Source organism: Lotus japonicus, chromosome 5 (genome assembly GCF_012489685.1).
Source record: "Lotus japonicus ecotype B-129 chromosome 5, LjGifu_v1.2".
In the NCBI taxonomy this organism is placed as follows: domain Eukaryota; kingdom Viridiplantae; phylum Streptophyta; class Magnoliopsida; order Fabales; family Fabaceae; genus Lotus; species Lotus japonicus.
Window position 1 is genome coordinate 16,295,248 of NC_080045.1, and position 23,396 is coordinate 16,318,643.

The 23,396-nt window shown below is 36.3% G+C and overlaps 1 protein-coding gene and 3 pseudogenes across 1 annotated transcript; all 4 read left to right on the top strand.

Moving 5' to 3' along the window:
• The first annotated feature begins 48 nt into the window (after nt 1-48).
• On the top strand, nt 49-2,616 carry LOC130719165 (uncharacterized; annotated as a pseudogene).
• Nucleotides 2,617-3,547: 931 nt separating this feature from the next.
• Nucleotides 3,548-6,445, top strand: LOC130719166 (replication protein A 70 kDa DNA-binding subunit A-like; annotated as a pseudogene).
• Nucleotides 6,446-12,630: 6,185 nt separating this feature from the next.
• LOC130716756 (uncharacterized) lies at nt 12,631-23,251 on the top strand (annotated as a pseudogene).
• On the top strand, nt 19,952-20,317 carry LOC130716757 (uncharacterized). The gene has a single exon (XM_057566766.1). It carries the CDS (start codon nt 19,952-19,954, stop codon nt 20,315-20,317), a length of 366 nt encoding a protein of 121 aa, XP_057422749.1.
• Nucleotides 23,252-23,396: the final 145 nt, after the last annotated feature.

The window sequence follows — 23,396 nt, forward strand, 5'->3', positions numbered from 1 at the left end:
GGGACTTTCCACCGGAGCTGAACAACGACCACAAGCTGGAGAAACAGCATGGTTGCACTTCCATCTATTCTCATTCGTTTGGAGCCCATCTTAGAGAACAAGCCAAAGGAACGTTTTTATTTTCTCTGGAACTCGAAGCTTCCAAAGCCAGCTCCACCTCCTACCATCCATAACACCACGGCTCCGGTCATTAAGCCAAGAATAAGCGTCCTTAACGATGTAACAGCCCGTCTGGCTTTCATTCCAACTCCAACCATCATCTTTACCATGAGTTGTACGCGGGTCAATACGACTCAGGTCCTGGATTCGATCAGCAGGCACTGTCGTATACACTAGTTTAGTTAATTGACTTATATCACTTTAAATTTAAAGTAAATAAAGTGTTCTTACTTATATGGTTGTTACCCTTTTATAGTTATGACATCAGAATAAATCATGTATTGCTAAGGGGCTCATGAAGCCTAAATTTGCTAACACTGTATCCTGGGTTAGGGCCAAGAATGTCATCATATCATCCTAATGATAGAGATGAAATTATGAGATATTATCTACAAAATGTCTCTTTTCAACCAGAAGAGATTAATTTTCCACAAAGACAATTTGGAAATACGTTGTGTAGATTCAATCATAATAGTATCTTAAATATGACAATCGGTTAGAATATATCCAAAAGGAAGATGCTACATTTTGCTTATGTTGTTATCTTATTAGATCGGATATTGGAGAACATAGGAGGTGGTGATGCATTTATAACAAAATGTTTTACAAATTGAAAAAAGAGTGAGAGGTTTTATGTTCACGTTGGAGATTCAAGTAGTTCTCATAATCAAGCTTGGAGAAATTGTCAAGCTCTAATGAAACAAGCACAACGTATTGAAGTTTCTTTGTGTCAATAGTCTCTCAAAATTAAAGAAGACTACCGAACTCATTTGATCACTATAGTTTATTGCATTCATCTTTTATTGCGCCAAGGGTTAGTTTTTCTTAGTAATAATGAGTCAATGATTTCAAGCAACAAGGGAAATTTTCTTTGACTTCTAGATTTTCCTTCCAACCATAATAACACTATTCATCAAGTTTTGAAGAATGCTCGTGGAAACCTAAAGATAATAGCTCCTGCAATTCAGAAAGATATTGTTAGAGTCGCTGCTTGTGAGACCACTAAAGCTATACTTGATGATTTAAGAGATAATTTATTTGCTATTTTGATTGATGAATCTCGTGATGTCTCAATTAAGGAACAAATTGATGTGGCTTTGCGTTATATGAACAAAAAAGGACAAGTTATAAAGCGTCTTCTTGGTTTTGATCATGTTTCAAATACTAATGATTTATCATTAAAATCAGCTTTGAAGTCTTATTTGCAAAATATGGGTTGAGCGTGTCTATACTATGTGGGCGAGGATACGATGGAGTAAGTAATATGCAAGGTGAATTTAATGGCCTCAAAAACTTGATATTAAAAGAGAATAGTTGTGATATCGGAAAAAGTAACACAAGAAAGGGGGGTTTGAATTGTGTTCCCTAAAAACTTGAGTTTTCAAACGATTATAAGTTTAGAAAGAGTTTTCGCAATCATTTGATGTGGCGGATGAATATAAAGATAGTAAAGTTAAATGACAGTAAGCAGACAACCATATATCATGGTTCACCCACAAACGATGGGGCTACATCCAGTTCTTGGTAGCACCAAGATTTCCACTAGCAAGTGTCAAGGACTTCTCCTATAACAAGTATTCTATAGGACTTCTCCCAACAAGTATTCTACAAGACTTCTCCTAACAAGTATTATAAGGACTTCTCCTAACAAGTATTCTACAGGACTTCTCCCAACAACAAGTATTATGCAAGACTTCTCCTAAGATCTTTTTCAAGATCGTTTGGTTCTACGGGTTTCTCTTCTTACAAGAGTGATTGTAGACTTTTACAGTGCTGATAAAGAAGAGAAAACCATTGACCCAGAAAGGAATAAATAAAGCATAAACAAGCACATATCAAAAAGGGAAAAACTTTGCACAGTATCATAAACCCCACCAACAAAAATTCTTATGGGTAAAAACAGAACCAGGAATCACAACCACCATTATGAAAGAGGATCCTTACCAAGCACCTTAAGAAGAAGATCGGGAATGGAAGAACAGAGAACCCTTCCACACAGAGCAATGGAGAGCAAAGAAGGTTGAATTGCGTTACTGTAGACAGTAAAACCCAAATAAAAAATGGCGCGTGGGTTGAAGACACGAGTCACTACAACAAAATGGGAAACTAGAAGTGCGTCCAGCGCCGCCGCTACCCGTTACAACCACCGCTTCACCTACGAACTTGACACCCAATTTTTGAAACCTACCCTACTCTGCCCTCTTTTCTTCCCAAAATCCTTCTAGATCTGTGAAAGGTAGAAGATGGTGAACGTAGTTGGGCTTCTCGCGACAATCAATGTTCAATTTCCGGTGGTGGGTTGCTCACTGCTCAGGTGATAGAGGAGGTGGAGGAGTAATTAGATTAAAAGTAAAAATTAGTTTTGTTAATCAAAAATAATAAAAACCGGAAAACCTATTATAGTAGGTCAAAAATGGTTATGCAACTTTATACATTCACTTTTCTTGTGTAGGTTAAACGTCTCCAAAGAGAATTGGAGATAAAAAACCAACAAAATAGTAACAAACCCTAGGAGAGCTGCGAGGGGACGTGGAGTTGCACCAATAATTTCTGAAGTCTAAATAGTCTAATAAATAAAATTTTAATATATTTTTTCAATGTGGGTGAATGAATGAACCTGGACTTGATAACTAGCCAGTTCCATGAACTGCATGTCACTAAAGTTTTACGTTCAGTTTATATTTTTTGGTTACACACGTTCCGTTTATATATAAAAAGAGAAAAAAAGTTATGCTTTAAGGTGTTTTAATTTAAAAATAAGAAAAAAACATACTTAATATTTTTAAAGTTTAACTCATATTCTTAAAATGCACCAAAAAAAAAAACTAATATTCTTAAAAGGTCATCTTAAATTACCTTCTTAAAATATTTGTTTGTTTTTTCAAGTTCTTCTTAAAATCTATATACTTTATAAAACAAAATCACTAGGAGAGAGACTCTGATGATGTGTCACTCCCACAAAAATTCTGCTCTAAGAATGACTCTCAATGCCTTCTCTCTTACGTGTCTCTCTCACATGAAACCTTAGAAAAATGCTGACGTGTCGGCTTCTCATGCATTTGAGCTTCATGGGCTCCACTTGCCTTCTTTTTACCCAATAAGCGTTCAAGTTCTCCTTTACTCCCTTCCTTTCCTTCATGTGTCATTCCGGCTTCTTTTTTTTTATTGCCTCCTCAAGTTCCTGTGTTTATTGCTGCCGCTCCGATTGACCAATTGAAAATCTCCTAAAAAATTAAGTAATCCCAATTTTTTCTCCCAATATCCGTCACCGCCCCTCTTTACCAATCGGAAATGGCGTTTTCCCCTAATTTATGTTCATGCGTGCTTTGGTTTTCTATTTGCAGCTGCAATTAAACCTAAATGCTTTTCACCGGCTTATCTACCCAATCGTTTCCCTTGGCATTTGATTTCAAATTTTCGTTCTCCATTCTTTTTTATCGATGGTGTGCTATAAATACCCCTTTCTCACTGCAATTCCATCACCATCAGTTTTCCCATGTATCAATCTTTTTACTCTTATTTTCCAATGGCTTTGGCTGGAAAGGTCGATACAATCTCAGCCCTTAATCCTTCGAAAGAAACATGGAACATTGTTTCCAAAGTTGAGCGTCTGTGGGTTAGCCCGAGTCTGTATGGTTCGAAGTTACCCTTTTCCATGGATATGGTTCTGATTGATTCCAATGGCGACAAGATTCACGCCACCGTCAGCAAGACTTTGATTTATCGTTTCCAACCTCTGTTAACAGAGGGTAGGGTTTATCGAATCTCTTTTTTTGGGGTTGGAGAGTGTGGTCGTGATTTTAGGACAACCCGTCATCCCTACAAGATCAATTTCCAGATTCATACATCTGTTCGTGTACTTACCAATACTCAGATTAATCCAACTCCATATTCTTTCATGCCCATTTCGGAAATTATGTTCAATGACCCCGACACTTCTTTCCTGATAGGTTGAAAGTTATGCTTTCCGTTATTTTCATTTCTATGATTATATGATTTTACTCTGTCGTAGCTAATTGTGTCTGTAAATTATTTTTTATGTTGTGCAGATGTTATTGGAATATTAACTGGGGCAAGTGGTGAGCAGGAGTTTGAGAAAGATGGTGTTAGGCAGAAGAAGATCACCCTTGAGCTTGAACAGGATGGATAAATGTTTTGTATAATATTCGTTATTTTCAGAGTTTCCTTTTTTATTATAGATGTTATCGTTTTGACATTTAAATTTTTTTTACAGTGTTAGAATGGAATGTGCTTTTTTTGGCAAATATGTTGCTGAGATTTTGGGTCATCTCTCATCTGGAAATATGACTAATGCTGTGGTGGTTGTGCATTATGCTAAAATTAAGCCTTTCAGGGGTACAAATCTAATCTTTTTTATTTAGGTTTCAAACCCTAAGTGCATTACTATAATGTGTGACTTTTCTATAGGTAAGGGGAGTATTCAGAATGTTTATGGTGCTACAAAGATTTTGTTTAATCCGCAGCTCGATGAGGCCAACAAAATTCGGGAAAGGTACAATTCTGAAAAGGATTTTGATTAGCTTATTTACATAATCATGTTAATTAATCTATTGCTTATTGTTTGTAGTTTTTTCGAGAGGAATGATCTTGCATCTCAAGTACTGAGCCAGCTTCAGGATTCTGGTCGGATATCTGTTGAAGAGGATTTATTGAGGCAAACTGATGGTAAAACCATACAGCAAATTAAGGATCTTGCTCAAGTATATCTTTAAGTGTTATAATACAGATGTTTGTTCTTATTACTTGATGTTGTTATTAGTTGAGGTTGTGATTGTAACATTGTTTTTATTTCGTGCCAGAAATCGTACTGTGTTGTCCTTGGTACTGTGAAGTACATTCCTGATGGCATGGACTGGTATTATCCAGCTTGCAAGTGTAGTAAGAAAGTGTTTCCTGCTGATGGAATGTATTTTTGTGAAGCTTGCAATCGACATGTTGTTTCTCCAGTGTACAAGCTTCGTATTCAACTTCGAGTCATGGATTCCAATGATAGTGCTACTTTTGTGGTGTTTGATCAAGAGGCTTCTGCTTTGCTGAATAAGAGTTGTGCTGAATTAGTTGATGCTTCTAACAAAGCTGTGAGTATTCTATTTTCTTTTACCTTCTATGCATTGAAGTTTTTAACTATTTTTTTAATAACCATGTTCTATCTTTTTAATAACCACGTATATGTTTCATTTTCAGGGACCTGATGCTTCTAATGTTCCGGCTGAAATTTTGGAACTGATTGACAGGACTTTTCTGTTCAAAATTGAAGTGTCAAATAGCTCAAACTCCATATATGAGCCTTCCTATCGTGTTAAGAAGATTTGTTCCGATACTGATATTATTTCTCAGTTTGTCACTAACTTCCCCCCATCGGAGGTATAATTGAAAATTTCTATCAGCGTGTATTTCACTCATGCGTCATTGTTGTGTTTGACGATTTATGGTTAATACGTTTCCAGGATGGTTCTGATCCTTTCGAATTTCTTGCTACCCCAACTTCTGTTGTTAAGCAGGAAACTGTGAACCCAATAGTGTCTAAGGTTTCTTTATAAAACTCAGATTTTAATGAAATTTGTTTTATGATCAATAAAAATTATGGATTTTGACCCTAATAAGCTCTTTTTGATCTTTTAGGATCTGAATGCTGATTTCGCTGTTGCTGTTGAAGTACCCTCAACTGAGCCACCATCTGGAAAAGTTGTTGATTTGGGTTCTGATTCTCAGAACCTTACACCTTATGCTGGGTCTTCTTCTGAGAGCGGGCAAAAGATGAAGGTGATTCATAATTAGTTTATGCAGTTCTCACTTTATTATCTACCATTGTTTATGCAGCCATGTTAACGTGTTTATTTTTTTGTAGACTTTGAGTGATATTGCTGTTAATGCTGTTGGTTCTCCTGCATCTGGCGGGTCAGTTGAATCTTCTACCTCTGGCAAGATGAAACTGAAGGTGAAGTTGGAGAACATGAAAGAAGATAGGAATGAGAAACTTAAGGTCAAATATTCTAATAAGGAATTTTTTAAGAATTTGATGATCCGCTGGCGTTAATTGTTTTAATTTAATGTTTCTCAATTATTTTCATAGACTCTTCATGCTGAGGTTGTTGCTGCGGTTGTTGCTCCAAGTCTTTCTACTGATAATGGAATTGATGTTGTTGATTCTTCTGCTGAAGCATCTCCTCCTACCAAGCGCCCTTCCCCTCCTGATGTTGATGTGAAGTGTCGTTCTGCCGGAAACAAGAAGATTTTGAAAGCTGTTAAGAAGGAAAAGATTTGAAGATGTCGCTCTCTTTTAGTTTTTGTTTTATGTTTTTCGTGTTTTTTTTAAGAATTTGGCCAAGACTGTGATGTTCCTTTATTTTGTGTTGCTATGTAATCATGACATTTTGAAGTGCGCTGCGTGCGCGAATTTTGCAGGTTTATGAATGAATTTTGGATGTTTGCGACAATGATTGCATTATTTTTTATATCATGCTATTCTGATTGACTCAAGTGAAAATTTTGAAATAATTAAATACAGTAAATTGATTGCCTAATGTATACAATTAATTTGATTTAGTGGCTGTCACTTTGTTTTCTTTTTTGACAAGGTATTTATATCTTATAAGGTTTTCGATCATAATTTGATTATTATATATTTTTGAAAAAAAATAGTTACTTAAATTGTTCGTAAATATGAGTTATTGTTTCTAGCCGTTTTATTTTGTTGACAAGGTGTTTGTTTCTTAAATTTTTTATTATTTTAATTTCTTCATTGTATTTTTTTATTTTAGTAAAAGGCTGTTATTAAATAATTTAATGGGTGTTTATAAATATGAGTATTTTTTTCTTATCACATGCTGTTAGTATAAAAAAAATTAAGGTGTACATAAATATGATTTTGTGGTTTTAATTTTTAAATTTCCTTTTTTAACTGGGTTTTTGAATTAATATGATATTTTTGATGAATTAATGCTTAAAATTCCTGAAAACTCTTATATATTTCAATTTAACAGGTTTGGAATGAATGAAGAAATTATTGAATTGCCTTATGTTATTATTTAATTTTTTTTTTTGAGTTCACTAATGTGATTTAGTGGTTGTCACTTTGTTTTCCTTTTTGACAAGGTATTTGTATCTTAATTTGTTTATTATATATTTTTCTATATTAAAAAGGGCTATTGGTAAAAAATAGTTACTTAAATTGTTCTTAAATATGAGTTAGTGTTTCTAACTGTTTTATTTCGTTGACAAGGTATTTGTTTCCTGTACTTTTTATTATGATAACTTCTTCATTGTATTTTTTTATTTTAATAAAAGGCTGTTATTAAACAAAACAATGGGTGTTTATTAATATGAGTATTTTTTTTCTTAACACATGCTGTTAGTATAAAAAAAAAAATCTAAGGTGTACATAAATATGATTTAGTGGTTTTTATTTTTTCTTTTTTATTTTTTAACAGGGTATTTGAGTTAAGATGATATTTTTGATGAATTTATGTTTAAATTTCCCGAAAACTCTTATATACTTCAATTTAACAGATTGGTAATGAATGAAGAAATTATTGAATTGCCTCATTGAATTATTATTTTTTTTTAGTTCATTGACTCATAGTAAAGTTATATAATTTATTGGATATGTTATATGTAAAAATGTTTTCTTTTTATTGAATATAAAAAGTTTCCTTTTTACATTCAAAAAAAAAAGAATATAAAGAGGTTTTTCATGTTCCAAGAGTAATTATTTAATATATTTTTTTGGTTGAGTGCAAAGTTAATTGTTGGTTCTATTTTGACGGTTTTATTGGCAGTTGTTGCTTCATGGTGCTCGAGAACAACATAGGGAGTGTAAGTCATTAAATGTGTTTTCCATTCATCATTGCTTTCTTCCCCTGCCTTTCCGTCTTCACCTGCTCCTTTTACATCAACTTCCTTTCGAATCAATCAAAGTCTTTTCAAAATCTTTCTGACTTTGATCATAAACCAAATTCGTGGTGTGTGCCATTGATTTTATTTCTTACTCTCCAAGCGGTGTGTTTGTGTGCCTGAGTAGTGTTATTCTCATTCGTCAACTTTCCTCATATTCCAATAGACGTTGATCAACCAAAGGTTACGATGCTTACATTCGAGCGATATCCATGGCTATTTTACAAGTTCTGGCTTCCTGTATATTCACGCCTGTGGCAGGTTCGATTATCTTCCTCATGTTCGTTTCTCTTTTCATAATTTTTTTTAATTTATACATGGAATCGTATTGAATATGCATGCAGCTTGAGGGGGAAATCGATAGATCATTTATCCGTCAACATGGTGATGAGGTTAGTGACCGCTGGAACTTAATTGATCCAGTTGGAAATTCTCACTTCGTGTATTATAACATGGACGCTGCTCGGCCAAGGCTGACTTATGGGTGGTACCAGTTAAGGGATTTTTATCACCTGGAGGGTGACTGTCTTTTTATACTCAATTATTTTTGTGAATCTCTTTTTCACATGACTATTTCTGACCGTGAAAGAAGGGAGGTTCAGTATAATAACTTTGGGGATCCTACGAAACGAGGGGCTGGTTTTAGGCGGCCAGGTCAGGAACCCTCTTCTTCTGAGGTTATTGACGAGCCCGAAAAAGAAGATTTTATGGATTTTGATGAAGTTGCTGATGAGCCTGTTTTAGAGGTTGCCCCTCCAAATGATATTGTACAAGAAGTTCCTGAAGTTGTGGTTGATGATCTTCCAGTTCCTAACATTGAAGAGGTTGATGTTCCTGTCATTGAAGGGCCTGATGCTGCTGATGATGATTTAGACATTGGAGAGGTGTTAGAGATCCCTCCCATTGGCATGATTCATGGCCCAGATGAGATGTATGAGTGCATTTTCACCCACACCCTGACTTTTTGCCAAGCTACTCGCTCAATGATGGTACTATATTGGTGGTTTAGGGTTTTGTTTTCATAATGAATTTTCTTAACTTATTGCCAAACCTTATTGTTTTTTCTTTTGATCAGCATGTGCCTTCCACAGTTGCTGCATATCTCAGGGAAGCTGGTGTTAATAGCTGGATTTTTATTGGATCATCAGGTGCTGAGGTTGAATGCCGGATCATCATGCCCCCGAATGCTAATTATGTCAAAATTGGCCAGGGGTGGAAGAACTTCTGCCAAGTTAACAATATCTTGCCACATCAGGAGCTTATTTTCAGGTTTACCAATCCTCATGACAGGATTGTTCATGTGGATTAGTTGGCATGGAGCTGGGTTGTTTGTTCCCTCTTACAATGATTATCTTCCTGGTGTATATTCAATATGTTATGTGAACAATTTGGTCGTTTAAGTGTGTTTGGACAATGATGTTTTGCGGATTAATGTGTTTGGACAAATTTTCTGTGGTGAATTTATTGGTTTTAGTATTAGGCTTTCTTTGTTATGGTTGTTGAATTATTTGCTCTCCCTATGATTTCTCTTATGCATGCCTTGCGGATTTTTGTATTATCAACTGATTTTTGGTTTTCAGACTGGATAAATAATCTTAACTTGAGATTTTAAACTTATTTATCACTTATAATGGAGTACTGAACAAATATGGTGCAACTACTTAAATTATTTAGTTGATTTCCAAATAGTTTAGGAGTTTCAAAAAAAAATAGTTTAGAACCATATGGCCTCATATTCTATAGTTTTTTACTAACAATAATTTTCAAAATTTGAAAAAAGGGATTCCTTCGTTAACAAAAAAAAAATCTTTTACATGTGCTAATGTAGTAGATCACCATATAAAAATAGATGTATTTTATTATATGAAATAGTTTGAATTTGAATTAATTTATATGGAAATCTTATTATAGTGGTTTGTTAGTTTTACTTATTCCTAACTATAAGTTCAAATAAAAGAAGAAATTTAAAAAGGAGTTTTTTAATTCAAAAAAAAAAATCATAAAACCGATGGTTTAGTTTATTAAGAGATCAAAATAATATCTGTAAAGATATTTGTAAAATAAATTTGATTCACAAGTTTTTTTGGATATCATTACTTTATTGAATTATTGTGTTTCCATCCCAAGAAACATCACTGATTGGGCTATGTGTTGTTATTTCATTGTGTGTGATTTCTTGGAATATTAATCAACTTTAACCAACTCTTCATATTAAAGCTGGAAGATGAATCATCTATCATAGCTTTATATAGTCAATGCTGCCTTCTCAACCACAATTTATACTCCGAATTCTTTGTTTGAGGTATGGAGCCGAAAAAAATGATTATGGTTTGAGTTTTGTTGAAGCAAGAGCAAGAAGAAAAGAAAAGATTTCCAGTAAAAGGAATGGCGGAAAAGGTTTAACAAGTTCTTCGCATGTGAATAATGTGAATATGAATAGTAGATCTCCAGAATTTGTTACCCTCTCTTCGAAACATAGTAAGATGCCATCCATTGATGGTGTTTGTTCATCTGGCAAACCAAGTATAACTCAAACAAAGGAAAGTACAAGGATTGCAGCAAGTAGAAAACGTTCCAGTGGAGAAGTACAACCATCTTCTAAGCCTCCGGGTAAAGCTTTTTCAATGTTTTATATTAAACTTATTTGTAATCATAGATCTCATTAGTGTCAACTCGAGTGTTGCGCATGACGCGTATTTGTTTCCAGATTCAAGTAAGAACTCTCTATCTTATGGAATTTCTTCTGGAATAAATTTCTCAGAAATTAAGGAACAAGGTGGGAAGCAAGTGAGTTCAAGTGAGGTGCTTGGGTTGTCGGATTTAAATATATCTCCTCAAGGCGGGGATGTCTGGAATGGAGCTAATCCAATTATGGCCAAAGAATTAAGAATAAGGAGGAAACTAATATTGACAGCTAAGAAATGTGGGGTGAATATAGCAGGTGAATCTGTTATTATATCAAGTGATAGAGGTTCTGTTGTTACAGGTTTGACACTTACTGTTTTTTTTTTAGCTGGTGCATGTTTTTCAATTGAATCAGGGCAATAGTCTATATAGATATTGCTATATCAATTGATTTCTTTGTTGTATTTTTCAGGCTCATGTGCAACTCCACTTTCTAATATTACAAATATTATGGAACGTACTCAACAAACAAAGGAAGCTAGGGCTAAACGTAAATCTATTTTGGCAGATGCGAAAATTGCCAAAAAAGCTGGGATCTTGAATTCAATTAGAACTTTAACCTTTCAAGATGATAATTCCCCAACGGTTCAACGTAAATATTTATTATGAAAGTTTAATCATTATTTTTCAGCCTTTTATGATGCATTATGTATTAAAAAAAATTTCTAAAATTTTTATTTAGGGTTTGATGAGTCTAGAAGAACTGAGTGCACTCAAGCTCGGGAAAAAAGATTAGAGGTTTTGCTACACAAGAGAGAGAAGCGGAATTTAAACAAAGAAAATTTTCAACTTGAAGGTACAATATGAGATTATCATTATATATAGTTTTATGGTTATAGTTTAGGTTAAATAATTTTTATTTTTTGACGTAGAGTTGAATGAAGAGATTATTTCTTCCGAGAGTTTGTATGATCAATGTTCAAACAAACCTGAAAGTTCCCTTTGTGAAGTTGGCATTCTCAGTAGTGATGATGATATTTCTGACGCAGGTTTTATGATCGCAATCTCATACACTTTCTGTGAAGTTTATCTACCTGTGCTTATAATTCTTACCCAGATATTATTTTTAATCAGGGTCTGATAATGATGGTGATGAAACAAATGGTGACTCTATTGCAGAGACACCGTCAAGTGTATCTGTTATATTTCAAATGGCTGAAAGTTCAGGTTTGTTCACAATATATATTGGTTTATAATTTATTAAGTGATTCTATGTGTTTCCTCCACTAATTATTTGATTTATTTTCAGAATTTCTTGACATTGGGGATCCTACATGTGTATGTTTCTATCAGTGTTATCAGACTCGACCCGGAGATCGACTCGGTCAGGGCACTGGGTCAATGGGTCATTGGTCTGACCACTGGGTCACTGGTTGAACCGTTTGACTCGGTTGATATTAAAAAAAATTTAAAAATTCATAATAGCATAACTAAATGTCACAAATACCATACACACAAATGCAACTAGAAATAAATTATTTTTTCATCTACCTTTACTGCACCTATGTGACTACTTCTGCGCACTGCTCTACTGATGTTATTACTCTTGTGCATTGTTCAATGACAAGTCTGTCATAATGTCACTCTCTCAACTTTATTAATAATAATTAACTTAGTCAAATTTTTTTTATAGGAAAAGTAAAGTACCTTCTCGTTCTCGATGTGCCTACTACCTAGTCTCTCTAATTTAGTTTGCATTTTTTTATATGGGAAAAGCAAAGCACCTTCTAGAGCTTTACCATTCATCACTAATTACACATCCCAATCTTCTCCACTCTCTCCCACGCTCACCCTTCCAAATTCAACCACTGTTTTTATTCCTTCTTCTCCACCTCCATTTTAGCAACCACTTCACCTCCACCATTGCATCTTCTCCGTTGCCTCATCCAACACCCAAAGTTGCAGCCACCATCAACCGCGAAGTCCATCTTTCTTGCTCCTCAAAAGCTTGTCTTGTTCACGCCAGCCTCGGTATCACGTTGCAAGCACCTTCCGGATGTAAGTTCGCTTTTCCACCATTCATGATCTGATGTGAGCTTCGAGACCAAACCTCCACCTCCTTTTGGGTTCCCTTAGTGGTTCGTTGATTACCGGCTCCCTTGAAGTTCACTCTCTCTTCATCATTTCTCCATGGCACAATGAACATGCAAGCTGTGGATCTACCACATTGTGTAAAGACGCGGTCGATCTCGTTTTTGCATTGCCGGTTGTGGATCTGAAGATTCAGGTGGTGGAATTTCAAAAAAAAAAACTTACCGGTCCAACCGTAGCTCCGGGTCACCAGTTTTTATACCGAACCGGCCGGTTCATTCCGGTTCAAGACGAGCCGATTGCATGTCCGATCCGTTGCTCGACTCAAACCGGTCAGGGGTCCGGTTCCCGGTTCAACCGGTCGAACCGGCCGGTCCGGTCCGAGTTTGATAACACTGGTTTCTATTGCAATGCTCAAATGTGGCCAAGAGAAAAAACAGGGAAGATTAAGGAATCAGGTGCTGCAACATTTTCCTTATGTTGTTTGAAAGGAAAAGTCACATTACCATTTCTTCCTAAACCCCCATCTCTTTTACTGGATTTATGGTCGGATAAGGATTCAAGTTCAAAGAATTTTAAGGAAAACATCCGAGCTTACAACAGTATGTTCGCATTCACTTCTATGGGTGGGAAGGTATTGTCTACAATTAATGATGGTCGAGGCCCTCCTCAATTTGTTTTAAGTGGTCAGAACTTTCATAGGATCGGAAGCTTAATTCCGAATGTCGGAAATCCACCTAAATTTGCTCAGTTATATATATATGATACACATAATGAAACAGCAAATAGAATGAAAGTTTTCAGGTATTGATTTCCCCGTAATTTTCCTTCTTTTTTATTTTTTGAGAAAAACTAACTAACATTCTGTTTAGTTTTTTTTTTTTTTGGATTCTTATGATGTCTACTTGCACTTTAAATTTGCAGCAGTAACAAATCTGAGCTAGATTCTACATTGGTTGAAGATTTGAAAGAGATGATCGATCGGCATAATGTTTTGGCAAGGGTGTTTAGAAGAGTTCGTGATTATATAGACTCGAACGAGACAACTAATCTATCTGTCCGTCTCTTTAGAGGTAGAGGTAAGGATCCAAGAACATATAATTTGCCTACTGCAGATGAGGTTGATGCATTGATTGTAGGAGATTTTGATGATTTGGAGTGTGGCAGAGATATTGTAGTAAGAATGAATGATGGTTTTCTCACAAAATTACATGAAACTCATGTTGCCTATATACCTCTCCAATACCCTCTTCTTTTCCCTTTTGGAGAGGATGGATTTAGAGAGGATATTCCTATTAGTGATTTATTCAAAAATATGGGCACATACAAGAGGCACACTGTTTCATTGAGGCAATTTATAGCTTTTAGACTGCAAGAGAGAAGCAATGAGTTCGGGGTGGTGCTCAACAGTCAAAGGTTATTTCAACAGTTTATTGTAGATACTTATACAATGATAGAAGCCAACCGATTGACATACCTGAAATTCAATCAAGAATCAATTAGAGCAGACTATTTGAATGGGGTTGCTGAGGCTATTGATAAGGGCGAAACTGATCCCTCATCGGTTGGAAAGCGAGTAATATTGCCTCCGTCATTTACTAGAGGTCGGAGATATATGTTCAATAATTGCCAAGATGCAATGGCAATATGCAGAAAATTTGGATACCCTGATTTGTTTATAACAACTACATGTAATTCTGGCTGGCCTGAAATCCAAAGGTTTGTCTGTGATAAGAACTTGAAAGCTGAAGATAGGCCAGACATTTGTGTTCGGGTTTTCAAGATGAAATTGGATATTCTTATATCTGATTTAAGGAAGGGGAAAATATTTGGAGGAGTTGATGCAGGTAAACAATCAAATATTTTATTTCATAGTGGATTGTTATCAAGTTTTCATCTCTTTCATTTTGTTTTTGACATGGTGTTTTAAATCTTTCTTTGAATTTTCTATTTGTTGTGTAGGAATGTATACTGTGGAATTTCAGAAAAGGGGTTTGCCTCATGTTCACATTCTTTTGTGGTTGAAACCTCAACATAAATTTAAAACAAGTTCTGACATCGATAAGCATATATCAGCAGAACTTCCAGATCTGAAGTTGTACCTGAAGTTATACAAGGCAGTTTCTTCTTACATGATTCATGGGCCTTGCGGTGTTGTCGATCCGAACTCTCCTTGCATGGCTGATGGGAGATGTTCTAAAAACTTCTCCAAGAAATATCAAAATTGTACTACCGTTGATGATGATGGGTTCCCTCTTTATAAAAGAAGGCAAACTGGCATTTCTGTGTTGAAGAAAGGTGTGCCTCTTGATAATGCCTTCGTTGTACCGTATAATCCCCACCTTCTGATGCGCTATCAAGGTCATATTAACGTCGAACATTGCAACAAATCGAATGCAATAAAATATCTTTTCAAGTATATAAACAAAGGGCCAGATCGAGTCAATGTTCGTGTATCTAACAGTGTTGATGGTTCTAACAACGTGGAGGCTCGGGATGAAATCAAAGAGTATTATGACTGCAGGTTTGTATATACCACTTCTTTTACAGTGTTTTTTTTAATATTTCTTTTACGTAATTGTATGTAAAATTAATTTGCAGGTATCTTACTCCTTGCGAGGCTGCGTGGAGGACATTCAAATATGATATTCATGATAGATGGCCTTCGGTGTCGCGTTTGGGTTTCCATCTTCCTAATCAGCAAAGTGTTCTCTTCAATGATCATGATGATTTAGAAGAAGTGGTTGAAAGATGTTCAACGAAGGGAACAAAATTCTTGGCTTGGATGGAAGCTAATAAAAAGTACCCGGAAGGTAGGGATTTAACTTATGTTGAATTCCCAACTAAGTTTGTATACAAGTCCGAATCAAGAAAGTGGTTTCCTAGAAAGAAAGGAATTTCTCTTGGAAGAGTTCAGTTTGTAAATCCGGGGTGTGGAGAACTTTATTACTTGCGAGTTCTACTGACAAAACAAAGAGGTTGTGATAGCTTTGAAAGCATTCGAACTGTCAAAGGGGTTGTTTATTCAACCTTCCATGATGCATGTGAAGCTTTGGGTCTAATGGATGATGATCGGGAATATATTGATGGTATTGTTCTTGGAAGCGAACTAGGAAGTGAGCATCAATTAAGAAAATTGTTCAGCAGATTGCTTCTATCCAATATGATGTCTAGGCCTTCTGAAATATGGAGAAAATCATGGCAGCTTCTAAGTGATGGTATCTTATATGAGAGGCGTAATGTTCTCAAAATTCCAGGTACTTAATTGTTTCAGTTGTTTACGTTTTGTGAATTTTTCTACTTAATGAATCTCAAACTAATTATGATTAAGCAATTTTGTCATGCATTTTGTCAAAAACAACTGATTGTCGAAGCAGATGCCGTGGCATCTGATTTCGTGAAGGTAGGACATTAGTCCTTTGCTTAAGTTTTATTTTGTGGGCCCTTTAAGATTTTATGAAGATATGTTTTTATAGTTACTTGAGGATCAAGTAGCTGTTCCAGAAGGGTTTTGATTTGTGGGCTGTTATTTGTTGAAACAATCTTTATTAAAAGATTGGTTTCTATCTTTACGTTTGAATTTTGCAACAATATCTTGGAGATTCAGTTTAGATTGTAAGATCAAGGTTTGATCAGTGGTTGCATCTCTATGTTTTGATGATTACAATTAAGGTTTGTGATGATGAACAATTGTGGTACCCTAACGTTTGTCTTTTTAAGCTGTGACAAACAGGTTCTGAATCTGACCCAAGCCTATTCGTTCAGAAGAAGAAGAACCAAGGGTTACTAAAAAGAGAGCTCATTATCCTACCATGTTCGTTCTGAACAGTGGCAAATACTTCAGAAGTTCTGAAGATGGAAGCTCTCAAGAAGATCTGAAGAACTCAAGTCAGAAGTTCTGAAGACCAGATGTTCCAGTGGAACGGTCCAGAAGCAGAAGACTCAAGTTCTGAAGACTTGCAAGAAGTTGGTTCTGAAGACCCAAGCTATTCTAGCTCTGACGATCAGAAGTTATGAGGAACTTGTTCAGAAGCAGAAGTTGCATGGTCAGAAGACTCCAAGCTTCAATCTGACCATGATCAGAAGCTTCACCTACATTCATCTGAAGCTCCTTGATCTCAAGTCAACCGGTGAGAGGACAGGTCGCTATCACAGTACAACATCGTACAAGTCTCAGTCTGTCCGCCACCTACCTTGTACAGCCTAGCAGTCTGATATTACAGAATTGCCACTCCAACGGATAAAACCCTAGCAACGGCTACATCACAAGTCTTGGAGTATATAAAGGCTGAAGAAAGAAGAAAGAAGCTAAGAAACTTTGCTGAAAATATTCAACACATACGAACCATTCTCTTAGCATTATTTCTTCACTGTTCTTAAACTTCTGAGTTTACTATTCGCTTGTTAGAAGCACTTATTGTAAACCCGAAACCTTTTACACATTTTGTAAAGTTCATCAAGAGACCAAGGTTGGTCGGATCTTGAAAGGACTGAATCAAGGCTGATTCAGTATTTAGCTAGTCTTAAGAGGATCGGTAGATCAGCTTCTTAAGAGGATACTAGTGAGAAAATCAGTGTATTGTTAGTCACTTAGCAGGTTGCAAAGTGCAGTTGTAACACTCATTGATTTTAGTGGATTGCCTTCATCAGAAGAAGGAAGAAATCACCTTCACAGGTGGACTGGATTAGCTTGAGCTTTTATCTCAAGTGAACCAGGATAAAATACTCGTGTGCTTTACTTCCTATTATTCAGCACTTAGTTTTTATCTTTGAGTTTTGAAAAAGCTTAAAAGTATACCCGAGATTCAAAAACTCTATTCAAACCCCCCCTTTCTAGTGTTTTTCGCACCTTCATAGATTTGTTGTTGCAATCTGTTACTTCAGCCCAAGCAAACCCTAGTGCCTACCTGCTGCTGCTGAAGTCTATAAAAAGGATGAAGACCTAAAGCTTGAAGACCACTGAAGCTAATAGAGAGAGATCAAGTATTTTAGGGTTGTTCATTGTTCTTTATCCTTGTTTCTTGTGAACAAACTTTGCTCCCTGATTCTATAAAGCAAAGTTGTGTTCTGTGTTCTTTAATTCTTCAAACTCTGATTGTTGATTGTTTGTTACCAATCACTGTGGCAGTGATTGAGAGAAAGGGAGAGAGGCTCTCATACTTAGGTTGAGATACTAAGTAGAAATACACTTGGGTAGATTAGGAAGTGAACTATGAACTGTGGTGTTCATGAGTGTCTGTAATTCCTGAATCTTGAGATAGCGGATTTCCTTTCTTTGGGTGTAAACCCTCCAGACGTAGGTGAAGTTTCACCGAACTGGGTTACCAATCTTCTGTGTTCTACTTTATTATTCTGGTTTTGTTACTGTTAGTCAGTTGTCGAACCGGTTGTCCCAGCATCGCGTTCGACATCTGTCCTGTGCGAGAACCGTATTTACAATTGGTATCAGAGCAGGCACCCTATTCTTTTGGGTGAGCTCCAAGGAATATATACTGTTCTTAAGGACAACATTATGGATGGAAGAAGATCAATCTATATGCCACCAATTTTGGATGGTACCAATTATGACTACTGGAAGGCTCGAATGATGGTGTTTCTCAAATCTATGGACAGTATAACATGGAAGGCAATAGTCAAGGGGTGGAAACATCCTGTGATAGCATCCACAACTGAATTGAAGCCTGAAGATAAGTGGACAAAGAAAGAAGATGACGAAGCTCTTGGAAACTCCAAAGCCTTGAATGCTATTTTTAATGGAGTTGACAAAAATATGTTCAGGTTAATCAACACATGTACTGTGGCTAAAGAAGCATGGGAGATTCTCAAGACTGCCCATGAAGGAACATCAAGAGTTCGTATGTCAAAGCTTCAGCTTCTTACAACTCAGTTTGAAACTATGAAGATGAATGAGGATGAATCCATATATGAGTTTCACATGCGTATAAGGGATCTAGCCAACTCTTCTTTTGCCCTAGGGGAACCCATGTCTGAAGAAAAGTTAGCAAGAAAGATTCGCAGGTCTCTCCCCAAGAGGTTTGATATGAAGGTAACTGCCATTGAAGAAGCCCAAGACATCAATAACATCAAGGTTGATGAACTCATTGGTTCCTTGCAAACCTTTGAGATGTCTCTTAATGGTAGATCTGAGAAGAAGGCGAAGAGTATAACTTTTGTGTCCAACACTGAAGAACATGAAGATCAGAGGGAGAAGGATACTGATGCAAACATTGCAGAAGCTGTATCATTACTTAACAAAGCGTTGAAGAGTTTGGGCAGAATGTCAAATACAAATGTCCTGGACAATGTGTCGGACAATGTGAAGAATACTGAATTTCAACTCAAAGACAAACATGAGAATGATACAACCAAGGCTATTCATGTAAAGGCTCTCATTGGGAAGTGCTATTCTGATGCTGAGTCAAGTGATGGTGATGAGGAAGAACTAGTTGAAACCTACAAATTGTTGCTGGCTAAGTGGGAGGAATCATGTATGTATGGTGAGAAAGTGAGAAAAAAAGTCAAGGATTTGATTGCTGAGAAGAAGCAACTTCAGAGTAATAACTCCAGTTTGCAAGAAGAAGTAAAGACCATCAGCAAGTTGCGTGAGGAGAATGAGAAACTTCAGATCACTAATGCAAAACTGCAGGAGGAGGTAACATTACTGAACTCAAAGCTTGAAGGTATGAAAAAGTCTATTCGTATGATGAATAAAAGTACTAATGTGTTAGAGGAGATTCTGGAAGTTGGGAAAACAGTTGGAGATATGGAGGGGATAGGCTTCAGCTATAATAGTGCAAATAAGTCTGCTTCATCTGAAAAGCAAACTAAGCAACCAATGTCAGACCCAATGTCGCATCATTCTGTACGACATGTGTACCTTCAGTTCAGAAAATCCAAGAAATCTACTTGGAGATGTCATCACTGTGGCAAACTTGGTCATATAAGGCCCTACTGTTACAAGCTATATGGATATCCTCAGCCTCATGATCAACCAAGGACTAATCCACAAGTAGCTTCATCAAGGAAAGAGTGGAAACCTAAACAAGGAGTTAGAGTCAAGTTCTTCGGCGAGGAAGAGATGTCTTCACAGCCATCTAGGGTGAATAGATCATATTCAAAGGATGTTGCTCTTCTTAAATCTCAGAGTTCTGGTGTAGATGTTATGAAGGAATGGAGGAAGAAATTTGTTGCTGCAAGTTCTCTTGAAGTCTCAAATGCACCAGCAACTATTCATGCAAGCATAGGTGAATCTGTAAGTGCAGATCCTAATGCTATTGTGCCTAATGTGATCCATGAGATATCAGTTGAATCTGTTTCTGTTCCCAATGTTGAACCTCATGTTGAGACATTAGTTAAGACTACTTCAGATGTGAATATGGAACCCTCTGCTGGAAATCCAAACCCCATTGTTGACACATCTGAACTTGATCTCCAAATCCATCAATCTGCCTTGGGTTCTGAACCATCTACCGTTTGTAAGAAGTCAGTTATTGAAAGTGTTCATGAATTGTTATCATTCTGGTCTTAGAAGTGATGGTTTGTTTATGCTGTGCTACCTTTGCCAAATTTGTGTTAAAAAGGGGGAGTAGTTTGGTGAAGAATATGTGTTGTTTCTGTTGCTGTGAAGACTATGTGTGATTTGCAAGTGTTAGCTTTGGTCTGTAATAAGTTGAAGACTCTTTCAAGACAAGGCAAGTAACTGGTTTATGTTCAAGCTGCTACTTTTCAAGTTGCTACTGGTTTACTAGTTTACACTTGTTGGATAGTTAGTATGTTCTGCTGCTATGTTCTATATTCCAACTATGCAAGTTGTTGGTATGGATGCATCATTTGAGGGGGAGTTCTGCTGCTAAGGGGGAGTTTTGGTTCTCTATGTTTACCCTCTCTGATCTGTGAGTTGTTTTAGACAAAATTTGACAAAGGGGGAGATTGTTGGTACATTTTGTCATGCATTTTGTCAAAAACAACTGATTGTCGAAGCAGATGCCGTGGCATCTGATTTCGTGAAGGTAGGACATTAGTCCTTTGCTTAAGTTTGATTTTGTGGGCCCTTGAAGATTTTATGAAGATATGTTTTTATAGTTACTTGAGGATCAAGTAGCTGTTCCAGAAGGGTTTTGATTTGTGGGTTGTTATTTGTTGAAACAATCTTTATTAAAAGATTGGTTTCTATCTTTACGTTTGAATTTTGCAACAATATCTTGGAGATTCAGTTTAGATTTGTTGTTGCAATATGTTACTTCAGCCCAAGCAAACCCTAGTGCCTACCTGCTGCTGCTGAAGTCTATAAAAAGGATGAAGACCTAAAGCTTGAAGACCACTGAAGCTAATAGAGAGAGATCAAGTATTTTAGGGTTGTTCATTGTTCTTTATCCTTGTTTCTTGTGAACAAACTTTGCTCCCTGATTCTATAAAGCAAAGTTGTGTTCTGTGTTCTTTAATTCTTCAAACTCTGATTGTTGATTGTTTGTTACCAATCACTGTGGCAGTGATTGAGAGAAAGGGAGAGAGGCTCTCATACTTAGGTTGAGATACTAAGTAGAAATACACTTGGGTAGATTAGGAAGTGAACTATGAACTGTGGTGTTCATGAGTGTCTGTAATTCCTGAATCTTGAGATAGCAGATTTCCTTTCTTTGGGTGTAAACCCTCCAGACGTAGGTGAAGTTTCACCGAACTGGGTTACCAATCTTCTGTGTTCTACTTTATTATTCTGGTTTTGTTACTGTTAGTCAGTTGTTGAACCGGTTGTCCCAGCATCGCGTTCGACATCTGTCCTGTGCGAGAACCGTATTTACAAGATCTTCAAATTGACGATGAGAGTCTGAAAAATCTTTGTTTAATTGAAATTGAAAAAATTCTCCAAAGCAATGGAAGATCACTTAAAGAATGGCCATGCATGCCGTATCCTTTGTTCTCCGAAAATATTAATTTTGAAAACAGGTTGGTTGCGGATGAGTTGAATTACAACAAGGAAGAAATGATGCAATTGCATGATGAGCTTGTGAGAAACCTTACTGTAGAGCAGAAGAGAGTGTATAAAAAGGTTATGGATGCAGTTTTGTCTAATAATGGAGGTTTCTTTTTTTTATATGGGTTTGGAGGAACCGGTAAAACTTTTGTTTGGAACACTTTGTCAGCAGCTTTGCGTTCCAGAGGGCTTATTGTTTTAAATGTAGCTTCAAGTGGTATTGCCTCTCTTCTCCTACCTGGCGGAAGAACTGCTCACTCTAGGTTCTCTATACCTATATCTATAAATGAGATATCAACTTGCAATCTTCGCCAAGGTTCTGTTAAAGCTGAATTGCTTCAAAAAGCAAGTTTAATCATTTGGGATGAAGCTCCTATGTTAAACAGGCATTGCTTTGAAGCTTTAGATAAATCTTTAAATGATATTATGAAGACTAGAGCGAAGTTTGGTTATGATATACCCTTTGGGGGAAAAGTTGTGGTTCTAGGGGGCGATTTCAGACAAATTTTACCAGTTATTTCAAAAGGAAGTCGTTCTGACATTGTTGGTTCTTCCATCAATTCTTCGTACTTATGGAAACATTGCAAAGTCATGTGATTGACTATAAACATGAGGTTACAAAATGCTGCATCAAGTTCTTCTGCATCAGAAATAAAAGAGTTTGCTGATTGGCTTCTTCAAGTTGGAGATGGCACGGTTCCTACAGTTGATGAGGAAGAATCAATTATTGAGATCCCCCAAGATTTGCTGGTTCAAGAGTGTAAGGATCCTTTGAAGGAGTTAGTGAATTTTGCTTATCCAGATCTTTTTAACAATGCGAATAACAGAACATTCTTTCAAGACAGAGCAATTCTAGCTCCAACCCTTGATAGTGTGGAAGAGATCAACAACTTCATGCTATCTTTGATTCCTGGCGATGAGCATGAGTTTTTAAGTTGTGACACCCCGTGTAGATCAGATGAAGATTCGGAGATGAATCCGGAGTGGTTCACTTCTGAGTTTCTTAATGATGTTAAATGCTCTGGAATTCCCAACCATAGAATTTTATTAAAAGAAGGGGTTCCTATCATGCTTATTCGAAACTTTGATCAAGCCGCGGGGCTGTGTAATGGAACCAGATTGATAGTAAATGCAATGACAAAATATATAATTGTGGCAACTGTATTGACAGGTACAAATTCTGGGGAAACTGCTTTTATCCCAAGAATGAGTCTAATTCCATCGGAATCAGGCCTTCCTTTCAAATTTCAACGGAGGCAGTTTCCAATTACTTTGTGCTTTGCAATGACTATCAATAAGAGCCAGGGACAATCACTCTCACATGTTGGGTTATACCTTCCAAAACCTGTGTTTACTCACGGTCAGCTATACGTAGCTTTGTCTAGAGTGAAATCAAGAAAAAGGTTGAAAATTCTAATCATTGATGAAGAAGGGAACCTTTCAAACAAAACCCGTAATGTTGTGTATAAAGAAGTATTTGATAACATTTGATGAGTGTAAGGTATGTAGTTCAACCACAGTTTATTTTCCTTTTTTTTAGAATGATTATAAGCTGATTGTGATGTTATCTGTTGTTGGCAGTTTGCTTCATGTGTAGAGTGTCTGTATTTTCGACTACATAATTGTTCCAAGATGT